The following is an 18,166-nucleotide window of genomic DNA, read 5'->3' as shown; positions in this document are numbered from 1 at the left end:
GACGATTTTATTCTAATTATTTTAACAGAAATTCAAAACGAGTGGAAAGGAGAAGATGGCGATAAGCCAAATTCCCGATAAAACGAGCGTGGTTGGATGCTGTAAGGAGCGAGCGAGCGACAGAAAAAGGAGGCGTTTAAAACGAAGCCAGTGTTGATGCTTTAAGTGGAGGGAAATCGGATGCGCGACCGGGCTGTATCTGTTATTATGTCCGTTGACGTGAAGTGATGGGGGAGGACGTCAACGACAGCACCGACGAAGCAACAACGACAGAGCAAAGAATCGTATATAATAAAGGAGTGAAAAGGGAAGGAAAAAAAAGAAGGGAAAAAGAGAAAAGGAAAGGAAGGGAAAAAAAGACGCGAGTCGTGCAGGTGGAAAAAAGAGACACAGTCAGAAAGAGGCAGAGAGGCAGACAAGGAGGGCGGGTGCCATTGAATCGGGTTTAGTGTAGGGGGGAAACTGCGCCCCCTCTTCCTTGGTATTACAATACCTTACCATATGGGAAAACCTTAGGCTAGTAATTTACCAGCCTACCGCATGTGCACGGTGGAGTGACAGGTGGGTCCGGAGATGCAGCAGTACGGTATCTTTGATATCATTATCTTGCAGTATCTTGATACAGCTCTGTGCTATACTATATGAGCAATACTATAGAGTATCAAAAGTATCAAGAGTATCATTACTTGTATAGTATGGAATTCTATACCAGCAGTTATCAACAAAAGAAGAGGTCAAAAGTACAGTGGAGTCCTTCTCCGTCATCCCACAGGAACCGTACCACCCCGTATCCCTTTACAATACCATACACCAGCGTTATTTGGATCGACACAAGTTCTCGAATCTGGGCGAGTGCTGCTTCCTTTTGCCAGGATTTGCTCAAGGCTAGTGCGAATTAACCAAACTATCACTTATTATTTGCTTCCTATGCACTCCTTTCTGCACTTCACAGCAAACGTTGAATCGCATCAGTTCTCCGTACTCTGAACGATCGAATGATCTGTCCCATGTACTCTGCACTGTCCACTGCTATGGATCAATGATAAAAAGGTTCGGACCACCGCCGGACCTAGACCAGGCATTATTTTATGGCTCGTGTTTCGGCAGGTATTGAGCTAAGCAGAGGTACCGTATGGTAATACGGTGGCTGTACGGGTGGAGCTCAGATGAGTACGAGTATTTGTAGAGCACAAGTACGTACCAGCCTACAACATGGACACAGAGATTAAACGGTGGCAACTTAAAAAGGAGCTACCGGAGCTTTTAAGAAAGCGCATAGAGAAATATCAAATTCTTCACTGTTGACAATGATGCAAGCCATGTGCCTGAAGAATGCACTGCCCGATCCGGCATCCTGAAACTGCCAGCCGGGAATCAAACCACATTCCAATCGTGTTTCAATCATCCATCCAGACTCAGCCCAAGTGAGAGTACTCTGTACTCCGGAGTAGAATACTTCATACGGATTAGGCACCTCAAGTTAAAATGAGAAAAATACTCAGGGTCCACGAATTTCTTTTTGCCCTACACAAATCAAATACGGGCGAACAGACCGCACGCTGATCCTCATGTCCAGATCTGAGTTTGCCGATTTTCGACGTGTACTCTCGGTTTGCCATCGGATTCTATGGATATCGTTACTAGGCTACGGTATTTATGAAGGATGGGCTCTTCTCCGTACTTGTAACGCTCGTGCTTGTGCTAATGGGTGGTGGTCTTGGTGTACTTGTACAGTATGTATGTGCTTGTGTAACCACGGTATTCGGGTACGACTACCGAATCTATTTTTATCTTCACATCACAGCATTTATACCTGCCACCTACTCCGTAGGGAGATTCTCATATCTACTCTAGTTACATAAAATTGTATAGGTGTAGCAACTCTACCAGTACAGAGCGACATAAATTTTTCTTCTACTTGTCCTGTACTGTACCTGTACTGTACCTGTACTGTGTGTACAGTCCCACCGCGGAAATTACGCTAAGCCTGTTCCTGAATCAGTCAGTCTTATGAACCCACTGCGTTCCACGGTTGGCGGAATTGCATCCAGGTACCTGTACGGAGTACCTGTACCTGTACCGTTGTACAAGGTACGGAGGTTATCATAACGGTCGGATAGAGTGATAGGTGCATGGATAATGGCATAATCTCCGTACCACTAGATTCCGCATAATTATGCAGGTATGCTTAGCTGCCAATGGTACATCGATCCGGGTAAAGACCTACAATTGTCCAAAGAGGAAATATACTTCTCACCTGAGAGTATACATACTTGGTACAAGCGCATTATATAGAAGTGAACAAAGAGGGAATCAATAAATTTAGCAAGAAAAGTTGTCATGTAGGCAGCACATCAGCTCTGTAGCTGATTAGTTGGTGCATCGCTGAGATATATATCCTGTCACTCTTCGACCTTCGACCAACTCCAACAACTATGAAAACGAATATTGAGAATTAGACGCTTTGAAAGGTGAATAGTCTCGCTTTAATTATACACATAGAAGAAAAGAACGAGAAAAACAACGGCATTTACCGAAACGCAATAAAACCATGTTGATCCTTGATACCCTCATCTTCCTTCACATCCTCCTTCCTCATCTCCTCACCACCCTCCAACATTAACTCCTCCCTCAACGCCGCGACTCTCTTCTTCTTCCTAAATATCTCCGCCTCCTCTCTCTCTCTCTCCAGGGCGACCGTGAGCCGTTCAAGTTCCTTCCACTGTCGAATCGACAAGCGTCCGTCAGTCAACGCATTCCTGAATCGCGCCAGGGTAGACAGAAATATAGTCACCTTCTTGTCAAGTCCGTTCATGTTGCCGGTGCCGCCCTTGGTAATCTCTTGGGTGTTGTTCCTCGTGTATTTTGTGGCTTTGTGGGTGGAGGGTGTGGCTGTGGATAATGGCCATTGCGCGCCGTCACGCTGTTTGGGGGAAGGGCTTTATTTTGCTTATGCCCTATTTGTTGGATCGGCAATCAATCATATGTATGAAGATAATATTCTTCTAATAACCACCTACCTGCGATGGAGCTGCTGAGCGGTTTGTTGGAACCTGACGTGGGATAAGATGAGATGAAAGAAGAAAGTGCGCAAGTTGGGGCAAGTATTTCTCTACTGTAGATGGTTTCTGTGGAAGCCTAAATGCAATCTTATCTCACCAAACCAACCCTTTGATATGAGTGATGCTGAAGAGTAATAAGCCACATTTACAACTGTGGTCTGCTTTATGAGTAACAATTACTGCCTATCACTGCATTGTGAGTTTAAGACCAGTGCTAATTGTAGCTTCTCAGCATCAGTCTCATGAAACATTCCAACTTGCACTATGGTAATGCGTGATTCTTAATGGGAACTTCATAATGAAGACTAACTGCATTGTATCTAAGGATGCTAACTCTCCACAAGTGGCATTTAGAACTTTTTAGGGCAGCAAAATGAGCTATATCAGCTGCTACACATCGAATGATGTCTGCTTTTATTACATACTCAACCTGGAGATCCCAGGGTCTACATATTCAACTGCTAGCAGCTAACCATCGCGCTGATGCGTCTCGTTTCCTTGTTAATCGACGAAAGTTATATAGTGGTGGGGAAAGCTAAGATATCAAGTGTTCCTTAATGGGTCTAGTAAGAGTATGCGAGCATAAAGCGGTGTGCACATACCAAATCCCTATATGTATAGCACAGAAGGCACCATCATACCCTAGGCGGGCTATCCTGTATGCAAGTCGCACGGTATGGTCAGCACCCATGGATATGCGCACAAACTGCAAAAAGCATCATCCCAAACTCATCTGTCGACTGCACCCACCGCCCGATCCGCTTCCTCCTCACCTCTGACCCCGTCTCCGACGATCCCCACAGCTCCGAAATTTGCAACATCCCATCCTCCCAAAAAAACAACTCCTCAGTGGCGAACCCCCCCCTACCTTCTGAGCGAGTTCCCGCACTGCGGAAAACTCGAATCTTATATTTAACTTCACGCGGAATCGATTAATACTACTTTCAACGTTGTTCTCCCCAGTTGTCGTTGGCAATGGGGGGTGCAAAGAAGAAAGGGGTGGTTGGAGCCGCATCTCCGTGGCCTAACCACTCATATAATCATAAGGACCACGACCAATGCGCCCATGCAGCTGCTATCCTTACAGAAACAGCGGAGCTGAAGCAAATTGCTGACCGGACCCAGGGATTACCTCCCAGGGATCTATTCATCCGGTTCATGAGTTCGGTTGAAGACCTTGCAGCAAAGGTGCGCGACCGCATCAGCAACAATGGTAGTGAAGACCATGACGGCCAGAAAAAGGTGCTTGAACAAATCCAAACCATGTTCGATAAGCAGACACAGGAGATGAAAGCTTTACAATGGCAGCCCCCAAAAGTAACCAGCAGCCCCCCAGCATCTAGTCCCTCCGGCCATGCAAAATCATTCCGGGATGCGGCTCTAGCAAGTCACCTGACATCAGCAAAATCTTCTTTGGTCTCGGGCTGGGTGCAGGGCAACACCAATGGATCTGTCGGTACGAATGGAACACCAAGCACCTCTCCAAGCAGCCCAGCAACACCATTCCCACTGAAAACAGACCTGGAGATCCATATCCGAAGCACTGATCGCCAAATTGTTGACCCATTGCGCCACCAGAAGGAGGCCAGGGTCGTGGAGCGAGCAAACCGTGCTATTAAAGAATCAAACAACAGTATCATTGCCCACCGATCAGTCTCAACAGGCCGCATCCTCCCCAGTGGGGACATCATCCTACGTGCAGAGAGCCTGGAGGATGTGGAACAACTGGTCAGAGCAGCAAAAGACTGGTGCTGTGCCTTTGGAGATAATGCAACCATCAAAAGAAGAACATACCGTGTTGTCATGAATGGCGTCAACTGCCATCTTGACCTAGCAGCTGCACCAGCTCGCATAAAGGCCGATAACCTAGGGCGTCTGGCCTCTGCCCCCACAACAATCACATATACTGGATGGCTCCTTGGCCCCCGACATATAGCAGAACATAAACCAGAAACATCCAAGCTAATTGTTGAGTTTGATAATGATCGAGCTGCCAACATTGCCATACTGCTTGGCCTGGCACTTGATGGCCGCGACCACCCATGTGAATACTACGACCAAACTCATCGGATCCAGCAGTGCTTCAACTGCCAAGCATATGGCCACATAGCTCGAAACTGCAAGCGACCTACCTCATGTGCATACTGTGCACAAAACCATTCCTCTCAGGAATGTCCCACAGCAAGAGACCGCACTAAGGCCCAATGTGCAGTCTGCCAGAAACAGAACACTAAGCGAAGTGAGAAGGTCTCAGGGGACCATTTTGCCTTTGACCGCAGCTGCCCAGCCCGTGTGGAACAGGTGGAGATTGCACGTCATAACAGAGCCAGTGGACGTGGATGGTATGAGAGTGCTCCAGTCTCCCTCAGCTCTGTAGCCCTCTCAGGGGAGGAACAAGACCCCACCCCTGCAGAAGCTGCAGAACACCACACTCAACGCCGTGGCCCAGGCCGACCCAGAAAGAGCAATAAAAGACCTCGCACAGAAGATGAACCTGAACTAAACAGTGTTATGGCGGATACCCAACCAGAAATGGAGACAAACACCCAGACCCAAACTCTGCAGCTCAGGGAGGGCCCTCGCCAACAGTCCAGAGCAAGAGCTCTCAGACAGACCAGAAACCGAAGCAAAAGCTATACCCAGCACCATGGTCGAGAGTCCGATGATGAGCAAAACCAGTATCCCTCCAATGAAGACCAAATGGAGGAGGAACTGTGATCAATAATGGACCCTAAACAAATTCGAATCCTGCAGGCCAACTGCTGGAAATCACGAGAGAAAGTGATGATACACCTCTTTGGTGAGAAAGAGGTGCGCGACCTAGAGATCCTGGCTATCCAGGAGCCCTACATCAACAGACACACAAACCAAGTGACCACATATTCACAAATGCTTGGAAACCGCTTTCACCTCCTGATCAAGCCTACTAGCAAGGACACTAATGGGGCTAATATGCCACGGGTATGCTTCTTTGTTAGCAAGGCACTGGATCCAAAGAGGTGGGTGATAAAGCATCATACGAAGGACCTGAGCACCTTGACACTTCACACAAAAATAGGCCCCATACATATTCATAACGCATACAATCCCAGCCCTGCAACAGGCCAACCCAGTGTCATTGGTGCATTGCACAATGCACTGGCTGAATATCCCAACCAAAAACATATGGTAGTGGGCGACTTTAACCTCCATCATCCGATGTGGGCCCGACCTGACTACAACCACCGCCATGAGGAAGCAGATGATCTCATCAGGGTAGCTGAAGACCACGGCTTAGAACTGCTTACACCACCAGGCACCATTACATATGAGAAGTATACAGGCAGAGGTAGTCACCAGACTACAATTGACCTGGCATGGGCCACCGCTGAGGTAACAGATCTCCTGGTGCACTGTCAAGACCGACGGGACTGGATGCATGCAGCAGACCACATACCGATTCTCACAGAATTGGATATATCTGTGCAGAAAGCTCCAGAGAGGCTAAAGATGAAGTGGCAGGAAGCTGACTGGGATGCCTTCCTGAAGGCATTGACCACAAACCTCCAGCCCACATGCTCCCTAACTACCACCAAGGAGATAGACACCACAGTCGACCACCTGATCAGAACCATCCAGCAATCTGCAGAGGGCACAGTCCCTGTAGCCAAGATCACTCCCTACTCCCGCCCAGGATACCCTCTGGAACTGAAGAGACTACGCAACAATGTTAACCGCACACGGCGCTGGGCTACCTCTGGCCAGGAGGAAGATATCAAGGCATTCCATCAGGCCAGGCACAGACTGGGCCGAGAAACCACTAAACTGAGCCGGAACAACCACCGGAGCCGTGTGGAGGAGGCAACTGAGTCAATAGAAGGCTTCTGGAAACTAGCCCGATGGGCACGCCGCCGTGGAGGTGTCCAACCAACCTACACACCAACTCTTCATGCGGGGAACCAAGCATATGACACTCCAGAAAGGAAAGCACAGGCGCTGCAGGAGGCTCTATTTCCCCCAATTCCTGAGGCAGATCTCTCAGACATCCCTGGCTATGAATACCCTGAACCACTACAGATGCCTACCATCACAGAGAAAGAGGTCTGTCAGGCAGTCCAGCGGGCTGCACCAAACAAGGCCCCCGGTCCTGATGGAATACCGAACCTGACATTACATCGCGCCATAGCCATTCCGGCCTTCCTAAGTCACCTCACCAACCTGTTCAATGCATGCCTGCAGTTGGGATACTGCCCAGAGCACTTCCGAAAGTCAACTACAGTGGTACTGCGAAAACCTGGCAAACCGGACTATGCAGATCCAAAGGCATACAGACCAATAGCCCTGCTTAATACAATTGGAAAAGCATTAGAGGCAGTTATTGCAACCCGCATAAGCTATATGATTGAAGCATACAGTCTCCTACCACAGACCCATGTTGGTGGCCGCAGAGGGAGATCATGTGAACATGCTATTCACCTCCTGCTGGAACGAGTCCATGCATCATGGCGTACTGGTGCATTGGTAGCCACACTGCTCACCTTGGATGTTAGTGGTGCATTTGACAATGCTGCACATGAACGCTTGATCCATAACCTCCGGAAACGAAGGGTCCCAATCAATGCTGTCAACTGGATAGCAAGCTTCCTACACCACCGCATCACAGATATTGTACTGATGGAGGGTGCAACAGGCCAGTTTACCACAAACACAGGCATACCCCAAGGCTCACCTCTCTCTCCAATTCTTTACCTGTTCTACAATGCAGACCTAATCGACCGAATACATGAGGCTTACCCTGGAAAAGCTATGGTGACTGGCTACATTGATGATATATGCATACTTGTCTGGAGCCGAGCTGCTGCAGCTAACTGCCGACGTCTTGAGCAAATACACAAGATAGCAGAACAATGGGAAACTCAACATGCCTCCAAGTTCGCCCCAGCAAAATATGGCCTGATACATCTATGGCGGAAGGTCCGAGGTGTTCCTAGACCCTTGAGCTCAACCAATGCTTCAGTCAAAGTGCAAGGGGTAGAGGTTAAGCCAGTGCCTACCCTTCGCTACCTTGGTGTCCAGTTAGACCAGCATCTCACTGGCATGAAGCAAATTGAACACGCCCAAGTTAAAGCAACTGAAATGATAGCAGCGCTCCGCTCCATAGCAGGCTCAACCTGGGGAATTACCCTATCCCATCTCCGCCAAATGTACACGGCAGTGTTGTGGCCACAGATCACATTTGCCAGTTCCACATGGTTCATACGGGCTGGATGGGGCTTCAAGGCGGCAGAAAATGCTGCTAGGAAAGCCTTGGAATCTATCCAGCACAAGGCCCTCTATAGGATTGCTGGTGCATTCAGAACAACCTCTCGAGCTGCTTTAGAGATATGTCTCAACATACATCCTCCAATGATTGCACTGGAACGCGCGGCTAAAGAATCATATCTCCGGATAGCCACCTCTCCCCTTATGGCCACCCTCATTGAGATACGCCACTCTGGCCAACGACCAGCACCAAAGAATGCATGGGAACGACGGCGACACATGCAATGGGCCACCACCCCAGAACACGACCCTCTGACATCACCGCTAGAACGGTGGGGACGGCGAATTGCAATCCCTCAGAACAGACTGGAGGTTATACACCCACATGTGACCCCTCCATGGTGGTCAGGTCTGGAATCCCACATAGCAGAAACTCGGGAAGATGCCTTAACAGCTCACCAAGCCACTGTACATAGCGGCGCTGACATCATTGCATACACAGATGGCAGCTTGACAGAACAGGGAGTTGGGGCAGCAGTGGTTTCACCTCTAGGGCGCCAGGCAGTTCACATTGGCTTCCCAGCTACTCATACTGTATATGCAGCGGAATTGCGAGGCATAGAGATGGCTCTCACCCAAATAGGCAACATGTTCAGACTGACATCACAACGTTCCCATCGGGCCTATACAGCAATCATCTTTACAGACAATCAGGCGGCAATTCAAGCATGTTCAGCTCCAGGAAGGTCTTCTGGCCAATATATCCTGAGCAAGATTACACGCACTGCATCTCAACTACAGGAGCGCGGCTGGGATATACAGCTGTATTGGCTCCCGGGTCATGAAGGCATCTATGGCAATGAGTATGCTGATGCTCTTGCAAAAGAAGCCGCTAACTCCCCAGCACCCAACCCCAACGGTGTGGAGGAGCTCACTCTCAAAGCTAGCATCCGAAGAACCCTCCGCATAGAAGCAGCAAGTGCATGGAAGTCTGAATGGGCTACCTCCACCCATGGGAACTCCCTCCGTCGTCTATGGAAAGAACCCTCAAAAGCACCGATGCAACTATATCAAGGCCTACGAAGAGCCGCCACATCAGTCCTCATTCAAATGCAAACTGGGAAGATTGCGCTGGCTAGTTATCTTGGCACCTTTAACGCTATGGAATCAACTGAATGCTCTTGTGGACGTGGCCTTCAAGATATACGCCACGTTCTCCTCCACTGTACAAACCAGGCAGGACCCCGGATGCGCCATCTTACACAGGGATCAAGGCGGGAGCTGGATTACCGGGCCTACCTAACACAGCCAGACCTGGTACCAAAAGCAGTGCGCTTCATGCTTGAAACAGGCCTCCTAGGCCAGTTTCAAACTCTACCAACCACATACCGAGTCACAACAACAGACTTGGGGCAACCGGCAGCATAGCGCAGCCGAGGTTACACGCTTGCAGAAGTAGGGAAGGAAACGAGACAGTATCCAACAATCCCATGGATCTTCGTGGCCATGGGAACAGCAGCACGAAAACCAGCAGCACGGGATATACAACAAGCGGAATGAGATATCAGGATATGTGTATAAAGGCGACGATGTACATAGAGACTACCATTACGGCGGCTTACCCGGCTGCCCCGCAGGACCTGCCGCCACTCGGCCTATAGGGCTGACAGATGCGTGTATGAATAATAATAATAATAATAATAATAATCCCATCCTCCCATTTCGACAGGTGCCGATTATATTCCCTCGCCCAAGAACCCCGATCAGAAGCCTCCCATAGCGCCTTACTCTCAGGGACAAGAATATCCCTCAACTCATCAGACAAGAAATTTGGAAGACCTTTGTCGGCGTTGTACACATTCGTAAAGAGGTACATTGTGAACAGTGTGCGTCGTTTGGAAGAAGCGATGATCCAGGATTCCCAAGTTGGTCGCATTCGCGAGAGCTCGGCTTTGCAGGTGAGACCTGCTTTTGCGGTGCGGAAGGCGAGGTCTTGGAGGGTTATCATGCTTGGGTCATCTACTAGGGAGACGTTTTCGATTGGGGAGAAGTACGCCGTTATTAAGTAAATGAGGTATACTTGGAAGGAACATAGTGTGTCGAAGTCGCTTGTGACGTCCTAATTCATGGTCAAGGGAGTATTTTCAATGGAAGGGAACAAAATCATACCTCTCGGGAGAGTCTCTCCATCTCCTGTCTGACGGTTGACAAGACCATTGCCTCGCTTCCCGCAACTCTGTTCATCCACATGCGCACCAGAGAAATGCAGTTCGCTATTGTTCGGGGCATCGGTTTGTTGCTGAGTTGCAGTGGGTGAATGAATGGAGGAAGGCTTTCCTCATCGAGTAGATAGTTGGGGTATGAGCGAAGCACGCAGACGAGGAACTGCACGGTAAACGGGCTGAACAGCTTGGGGACATGCCCCGTTACGGTGAAAAGGTAGGGCTGCAGCCAGCGATCGCGGATCTCTTCGGCGTCTGCCATTGGCACGAGGTCAACATAATCAAAATTCAGATCGGTGTCCACCGTCTGCGTAGGTTCATGCTGAGAGTAGATATGCGGTATATCCGACGCATAGCCAGACACAGGACCCGGAAACGCTGCTGCTGTTGGGATAGTGGAAAAGTCCGCAAGTGATGGCTCAAAGCTGAGACTATCTTCTGCTGAGTTCCTGTCATCTAAAGTCGCAGGACTTGATCGATGTACGTGCGAAACCGCGGGATACCGACAATGCTTGCCGCGGGCCCGGCATCGCGAGCAGGTCGGCTTCTCGAGGCCGCATCGGGCTTTGGAGCTCGTGCAATTCTGGCAGGCCTTCTTGCGGGGAGGGGCTTTTTCTTTGGTTCCCATGGATTTTGAATCCATGATGTGAGTGCGTCACAGTAGAGGGCCCCGGGACCATGATCTAGATCGATGGCCCGGAACCCCGCGCTCTCTACAACGGAACTCCGACCCTATATAAAAAAGCTCCATTTTCAACCTGGAACTCAAACCCTGCAACTCCCAGACAAGACCAACTGCCAAGTCTATACAATCAATACACCTGATCCAATTCAATTAAAATGCTCAAAGTCTACACATCAGACCATTCCACCTCTGTACACTTCTGTACTGCAAACCCACAGCTGGCCCTCTCCAACTCAGCACTCTATCTGTTCCCGAACATCCAACCAGACTTACAAACCCTAGACGTAGGCTGCAGCCCAGGAAGCATGGAAACCCAAGCTGTGAGGCGTCTGTGGACCCGGAGTCCCGAGTCCCTTGGCTCAAAGCTCATTTTTCGGAATTCAAGAATTGAAGCCACCTGGGCTACATCGTTGCTCGGAATTCCGAAAGCAAGGTGAACAATGGACGATAAAAGCCCCCTATATTTGGGAAAGCCCACCAGCTATTTATTTCGCTTCACTCTCTTGAGCATGCTGATACATCTGAGAAAGCTTATTGCAACCTGCTCCTAAGCCATCACATCTTTTGCCAACGGTCTGACAGGATGAATGCTCTAGTCCGCGAGAGCTTGTTTGGACGCCTTTCGAATTTTTTGACCAATAACAAGTTCTTTCCATACCCTGAACTTGAAGCGCCTAAGATTAAAGCGCTGCCAGTGTCAGCTTCAGTCTCAGCTACATCGAGCACTTCGACGGCGCCCGAGCCCATCCAACAGTTTCTGATTGAATTCTCAGGTCCCAATGACCCGGACACACCCAGGAACTGGTCAAAATTAGCAAAGACGCTCGTCATGTTGGATGTGATGTTCCTGAACTTCAGCTTCTATGCCGCATCAGCAATTTTTACACCGAGTATTACTGGTATCGAGGAGCAACTCGGCGCCACCACCGCTGAAGGAACTCTAGGGCTATCGCTCTTTGTCATTGCCTATGGCATCGGACCCTTGTTTGTACGTACAGCCAAACCAAAATAAGACTTCGGCTAATAAGCCGATTTACATTTTATAGTTGTCTCCTCTGTCAAACCTCCCAGCTATCGGACGTACACCGGTGTATGTCCTGGGATCTCTTGTCTTCTGTCTGTTCAACATCGGCACCGCTCTTGGAAAGAACATTGAAACTATCCTCATACTCCGATTTTTTGGTGGCTTCTTTGGAAGCGCCCCAATAAGCGTTGGAGGGGCAACTCTGATGGAAGTATACGGCCCGAGCGAAGTGCCGTATGCTATTGCTTTATATGCAGTAAGCGGAGTTTGTGGGCCGATTTTAGGACCGGTATGCCATCCGTTCTACCATCAAACATGAAAAATTAAGGTCAGCTAATTTCAGCTCTCAGATCTTTGGCACTCTAGTCATGTTCGTACCTGCCCAGCTTTGTACCCTAGCTATGATTGCTAACTCACATATAGCGAGCGTTGGAACACTTGGGAAGCAAGTTTATGGCTTCTCGCTGGAATTACCGCTTTCACAACATTGTTCATCTTCTTTTTATTACCGGAAACCCTGCCTTCCAACATTCTTCTTCGTCGAGCGCAACGCCTACGCACACAAACTGGAAATTCTTTATATCGAAGCCAATCTGAAATGGATATATCAACGACGAGTTTTGGCACCATGATTCTAAAGCAGACAGTGAACGATTTCAGAATATCCTGCATGGATCCGGTAATTATTTTTGTGAACATACACACGATGCTGATATATGGCATTCTCTATCTATGGTTTGAATTTTTTCCGTTTGGTAAGACCATTCAGTCCAATTCCGCAACTTTTACCCCTTGACTTACAAATTTTTCATAGTCTTTAATGGGATATACCATTTTACTCCCATAGAACAAGCTCGTGGGTTCCCCTGCTACTCAATATCGTGGTAATATTAAGCTTATATGTTCTTTGGCAGTTGCGTTTTTCGGTATCCTCGTCGGCGCGGTCATATCCGTTGTGACATACGTGCTCTGGCTTCATTTCTCCTACCAGCCCCGTGCATCAAGACCAGATACCAGTATTGATCCTGAAGCAAGACTAATTCCCGGGCAAATCGGTGCCATTTGCATTCCAATATGTCTGTTCATATTTGCGTGGACATCACGACCAGAGTACGTTTGAAACGGTACTAATAGGAAATGCTGCTTACTGAATATATTTAGTGTACACTGGATTGTCCCAATAATCGGCACTGCTTTTTTTGCACCGGGCTTCTACCTCACTTTCCAGTCTATTCTCAATTATCTTGGAGAATCTTATCCGAGACACGTTGCCAGCGTGTTTGCCGGCAATACCTTTTTTAGGAGCTCATTTGGAGGTGCATTACCTTTGGCTGCCCCTCGGATGCTACAGTCTCTTGGTATTGGATGGGCGTCCAGTACTTTGGGATTCATTTCCATTGCCATGCTTCCGCTTCCTTTCATTCTGGAAAGGGTATGTTGAAACGTATTTCAGAGTTGTCTTAGTCACCAGCTAATTCATTTTGATAGTATGGAAAGAGGCTACGGTCGTGGAGCAAATTCGCAAACTAGGGTATAGGACCCAGGCCATGCGAGTGTTCACAACAATTCCACTTGACCGTGGTCGCTGTTTCTGGTGTGGGTGGTAAAAGCATAAGTTAAGCGGGCCAGTAAACAGAACCACGTCGGCATTCGTATTGTTATCCAAGGCAATCCCGTAACGGTCATTAAATTCTTTCAGTCGCTTGAGGATCTTATGTCGTTGCTTGCAGATTTGTTCTCGCTGGGTCCGATTGCCCGAACGGGCAGGCATTGGTTTGGTTTTTGTATCCGTCATACTTAAGTTCCTTGAGATCTTGACTCATCTGAAATTACGAGCAGAAATACCTATATCTATTTGAGCTTCTAAATCCAATGGAGGAGCTCGCAGAATAATATCACAATTATACGCCAACACACCCGCACATCAGACGATCATCAGTGGCTGATATTAGCCTAGGTTGCTATAATTCACTATTAATAGTATTGCTGGCTCATTCTTATTAATTCATATTGAGTAGTTATATCGAGTTTAATCAGTGAAAGATTCTACATGCTCCCTAGGGTTTATTCACAGCCGACCATTATAGCCTTTAGATAGATATACATAGGAACCAACGAGCAATGAATATCCGATCTTCTCATTTTGCCTTCAATCTTTTTTTCGCGCCCCTCCAAGCAGTCATGATTATTTCTTTTGGTTTGGTGACATGTCAAATCCCCTATTAACACTGCATGAGTATCTGGTGCTCTGTACAGATGGTGTTACCAGGGACATATATCTCTCTCAAAACACCCATCAAAAACTTGAGCAATAACACAGTGAGCTCACACATGTTATACAACCTCCGTATCATTCGAAGAGACCTCATGCTGTATACTCTGCTTGACTCATTCAGCGGCACGCCCGGGATGACGAGTTATTGTCAAAGCAAGAATGGGCTAAACTCCGAAATATTTGCCCAGGAGGCACTTGGAGCAGAATTCATGGCAGCGGTTGAATTCGTCCTTGGCACCCGAGAAGGTTCAAACCTGGAGAAATCAGAAACCAGGATCTTGTACAAAATATCCCAGCGTTTGACGTAGACTCATTCCATTCAGATGCTAATGCGTGCGGGTACTCATTGATTTGTCCAATGACCAGCGCACTGCGTCAAGCTATGCTGGAATCTACAAGTACCAAGCGAGAGCTGACAGCATTCTTCATCTAAGAACGGACTTGTTCAGGGCCACGCCTGTCTCTTGAGCCATGTTGACGCTAATATATGAGCATATGCAGCCTTTACACTCCCCTGAAGCTCTGCAGAAGAAATCCAAAGAGCCAGATGTTTCTGTCCGGGTGGTTATCAGAAGATATCTTCTGTTGTTCTGGGTCTCGCTCGCAGCCAAAGACTTCCCAGAGAGAAATGTCGAGGAGAAACTCCTTCCCACCATACTGCAAGTTCATTCCACAGTTACAGTGAAATAGTAAACCAGCAAGCATGCTTGAAATACCACCTGGGTTGATGGAAAGGCTAGATTTGTGAGAATCCTAAGATAAAGTGACAGATGACTCTGCGGACACCCGCCTAGTAGATGCTTTTTACCAGGTCACACCGGTCAACGTTCATCAGAGAACAGTGTCAGCCACCTTGATCTCTGTCGATATAATACTTCGTCTGGACGCGACTTAAGAGGCTTGGAGAAATCTACCACAGCCATCCCGAAAAAGGGATGGTGCCATTTTGATAGAAATACAAAAAAGCACAAAAGAGAAACTAATACTAATTAATTCTGTCATGACAACTGCGCGAACACAGGGATCTAAATACAACGGACGAACTGAATCAGAACGATAATTTCAGGCATCCAGCTAAGTTGTTTGATCCCAGCCATGCTGGCGAAACGACTTTGTGAAGAGAAGAATAAAAGATTCACCGTTAGCAACGCATGTTCTTCCGGTTTCGTGTCAACGGTACACGCGTGGTCCGGATGAACGAGTTCAGGCCTCAATTCAGAGTCTATGGTGCCGAGTACTGTGGCAATATTTTTCAAGTATTATTATCCTTATATCATTGTGAGTGTAGAATGTCATGTATAGCTAAATTTACTAGGAGAGTGTCCATAAGCAGTTAATTATACATAGTCATAAAGTCATAAACCCAAGCTATCCAAAGCCAAATAAGTGCCCTTCTGACAAATAAGCAATCTAATCCCTACGCCGTCTCTCAGACTCAAACACCGTAAACGCATCAACACCACGTCCATCAGAACCACCGGTACGGAAGTACTCCGTGACAACACCAAAGGCATAGCATGTTCCCGCGGCTGCAGTGCCAGTGAAGAGCATCCGGCGGATAGCGTTGTTGAATGCGGAGCGCTGCCTTCGTGGAGTTTCCGTCTCTGTTTTGGAGGTTTCCGTCTCTGATTTGGGGGGCCATAATAACGCATTCTTTTCAACGAGATATTTGTCAACTGGGTTCATGTCTATGTCTTCATATTCCTTGGCTTCGAGAGATGGCTTGTCTGATGGTTTCTTTTCAGAATCGGGGAACTTCTTGAATACGAGAATATCACCACCACCAGACACAATCTCAAATCCTTCCTTCCGCATTTCCTCAAAGTAAGGCAGGAACTTCGCCGGATTGCTCAACCGGGGAAGGACATCGCTGGGACGGAGGATCTCATCTGAAGGAGCGAGCGAACTGTCCGTGTCCGCCGTAGTAACCTGCATAGTAAATGGATCGTACGCGAGCACACGGTACGTCGCTGGAGATGCAGATTTAATAGGAGAGTGTGTTTCGGGAATGTGGTCAATGATCTTTGTGGGGTCCTGAGGTTCATCTTGTACTTGCGGTTGAGTGGACTGAGGGGCTTCTGTTTCCTGTAATGAAGACTGCGTCTCGGTATAGTTTGCTGCTTTTGTGCTTCTCTCATCAACAGAGCCCAAAGCATCTTGAGACTCAGGCTTTAATTCAGTGACCGAATTCTCATCTGCCGGAGTAATTTCCTCCAAAGTGCCGTCAACCTTCTTACTCTGGGCATCGGATTTGATATCCAACTCTTTTGAGGGGTAAGAGGCGCGGATATCGCTTGCACGCAGCAGATCCAGCTCTTCGTTTTCGGGGACGAGGAAAGGCTCTGATTGCTGTGGCGAATCCTGAATCTTGAGCTTCTCTGGCTCTTTTTTGTCCACGTAGAAGAAGCCCTTCATTTTTCGACCTCCATTCGGCTGCGCATCAAGATTGAGACTCTTTGGCTGCTGGGTATCAGCCAGACTGGAATTTTCGGCGCCTGGGTGTTGTAGGGATACGTCTTCATTCTTGGGATCAGCCACAGCAGACGTAATTCCAGTCGGCGCTTCATCAATGGCAGTGCTCTTTGCGGTGGATGGCGCTTCATGCGATGGCCAAAGTGTGTGGTCATAATTAACACCATGGTCCTCAGGTCGTGCTACTTCACCTGCACGTTGTTCTGGTTCTTTGTGCTGCACGCCGTCAATGTCTGGATCGGATGTCACGGCCGTAGCCTCGCTAGAGCTCTTGGTAGGAGATGAAAATCCAAGACGATCATCTTCCAAATTCGACTCGCTGCCCGGAACGTTTAATGTGCCGCCCCTAGATGATGCGCCGGATTCACCCGTCGTAGCTGATGCGGCAGGCTTCGGAACCATACGGCCACTAATCGGGTCAAACTTGAGACCACTTCCTTTGGTTTCCACGAAGCCCTGCGGCTGCGAAGCCTCAAACACTGGTGCCACATTATCTTTTGCCGTTGGCGCATCTTTTGCCCGCGCACCGCCCGCATTCGACTCGCTCCCCTCCGACTTAACACGCGCCGTGGTATCCGCATCCTTCACCTTCGCGTTCACATTCTTTGTATCCCCATCGCTTTTCTCAAATCCAAATAACGACCGACACAGGTCCGTAAACGTATTCTCCCGCTTACCCCATAGCCCCATCCCCATCCCCATCGCGCTCGAATAAGACCCATACCTCCCAAACAACACCCCATACGGATCCCTCTCAATTTCTCCTTTCACCTCCTCCATCCGCTGCCGCGCTCGTAGTCTCTCCGCTTCAAAGAAGTCTTTTGTCCCGATTTTATCGAATCCAGCCCATCCGGACCGCGATCCCAGGCTCCAGCTCCGCCACGGATCTGAATTCTCTAGCGGTGTCTGGTTTTGATAATGAGGAGGTTTTGGGTTTGGGTCTGTGACTCGTCGACGGATCTTTCTCTCTGTTCGGACCCAGTTGATGCCGTTGTAGGTTCCGCGAGAGTGTCGGTGGCTTTGCCATATCGTGCGGTGTTGTTGGAGGTGTGCGGTAGTAGGGGTGCGGATGGCGTGGTGGGTGTTCGTAGCGGAGAGCATCCTGGGACATCGGGCTGCCCTGGTGCTTGATGCTAGACTTGCGAGAGTCATGATGATTTCATGCCATATGGCGCGTTTGGATGA

At 48.5% G+C, this 18,166-nt stretch overlaps 4 protein-coding genes across 4 annotated transcripts; 1 reads left to right on the top strand and 3 right to left on the bottom strand.

Moving 5' to 3' along the window:
* Positions 1-2,530: 2,530 nt before the first annotated feature.
* ACHE_31113S (uncharacterized protein) lies at positions 2,531-2,815 on the bottom strand (the record flags this gene model as incomplete). The annotated part of the gene is made up of 2 exons (XM_043277806.1): positions 2,531-2,722; positions 2,795-2,815. The coding sequence occupies 2 exons, from the start codon at positions 2,813-2,815 to the stop codon at positions 2,531-2,533; spliced, it is 213 nt and encodes a 70-aa protein (XP_043135648.1).
* Positions 2,816-9,921: 7,106 nt separating this feature from the next.
* On the bottom strand, positions 9,922-11,168 carry ACHE_31112S (Zn(II)2Cys6 transcription factor domain-containing protein; the record flags this gene model as incomplete). Its single annotated transcript, XM_043277805.1, has 2 exons — positions 9,922-10,422; positions 10,473-11,168. The coding sequence occupies 2 exons, from the start codon at positions 11,166-11,168 to the stop codon at positions 9,922-9,924; spliced, it is 1,197 nt and encodes a 398-aa protein (XP_043135647.1).
* Positions 11,169-11,793: 625 nt separating this feature from the next.
* Positions 11,794-12,553, top strand: MDR1_3 (GTPase-activating protein; the record flags this gene model as incomplete). Its single annotated transcript, XM_043277804.1, has 2 exons — positions 11,794-12,198; positions 12,257-12,553. 2 exons carry the CDS (start codon positions 11,794-11,796, stop codon positions 12,551-12,553), a joined length of 702 nt encoding a protein of 233 aa, XP_043135646.1.
* A 3,366-nt stretch (positions 12,554-15,919) lies between these two features.
* On the bottom strand, positions 15,920-18,133 carry ACHE_31110S (uncharacterized protein; the record flags this gene model as incomplete). Its single annotated transcript, XM_043277803.1, has 1 exon — positions 15,920-18,133. The coding sequence occupies one exon, from the start codon at positions 18,131-18,133 to the stop codon at positions 15,920-15,922; it is 2,214 nt and encodes a 737-aa protein (XP_043135645.1).
* Between the last annotated feature and the right edge of the window lie 33 nt (positions 18,134-18,166).

The sequence above is a fragment of the Aspergillus chevalieri genome, chromosome 3 (assembly GCF_016861735.1).
Source record: "Aspergillus chevalieri M1 DNA, chromosome 3, nearly complete sequence".
In the NCBI taxonomy this organism is placed as follows: Eukaryota; Fungi; Ascomycota; class Eurotiomycetes; order Eurotiales; family Aspergillaceae; genus Aspergillus; species Aspergillus chevalieri.
This window is presented reverse-complemented; position numbering and strand designations above follow the sequence as displayed.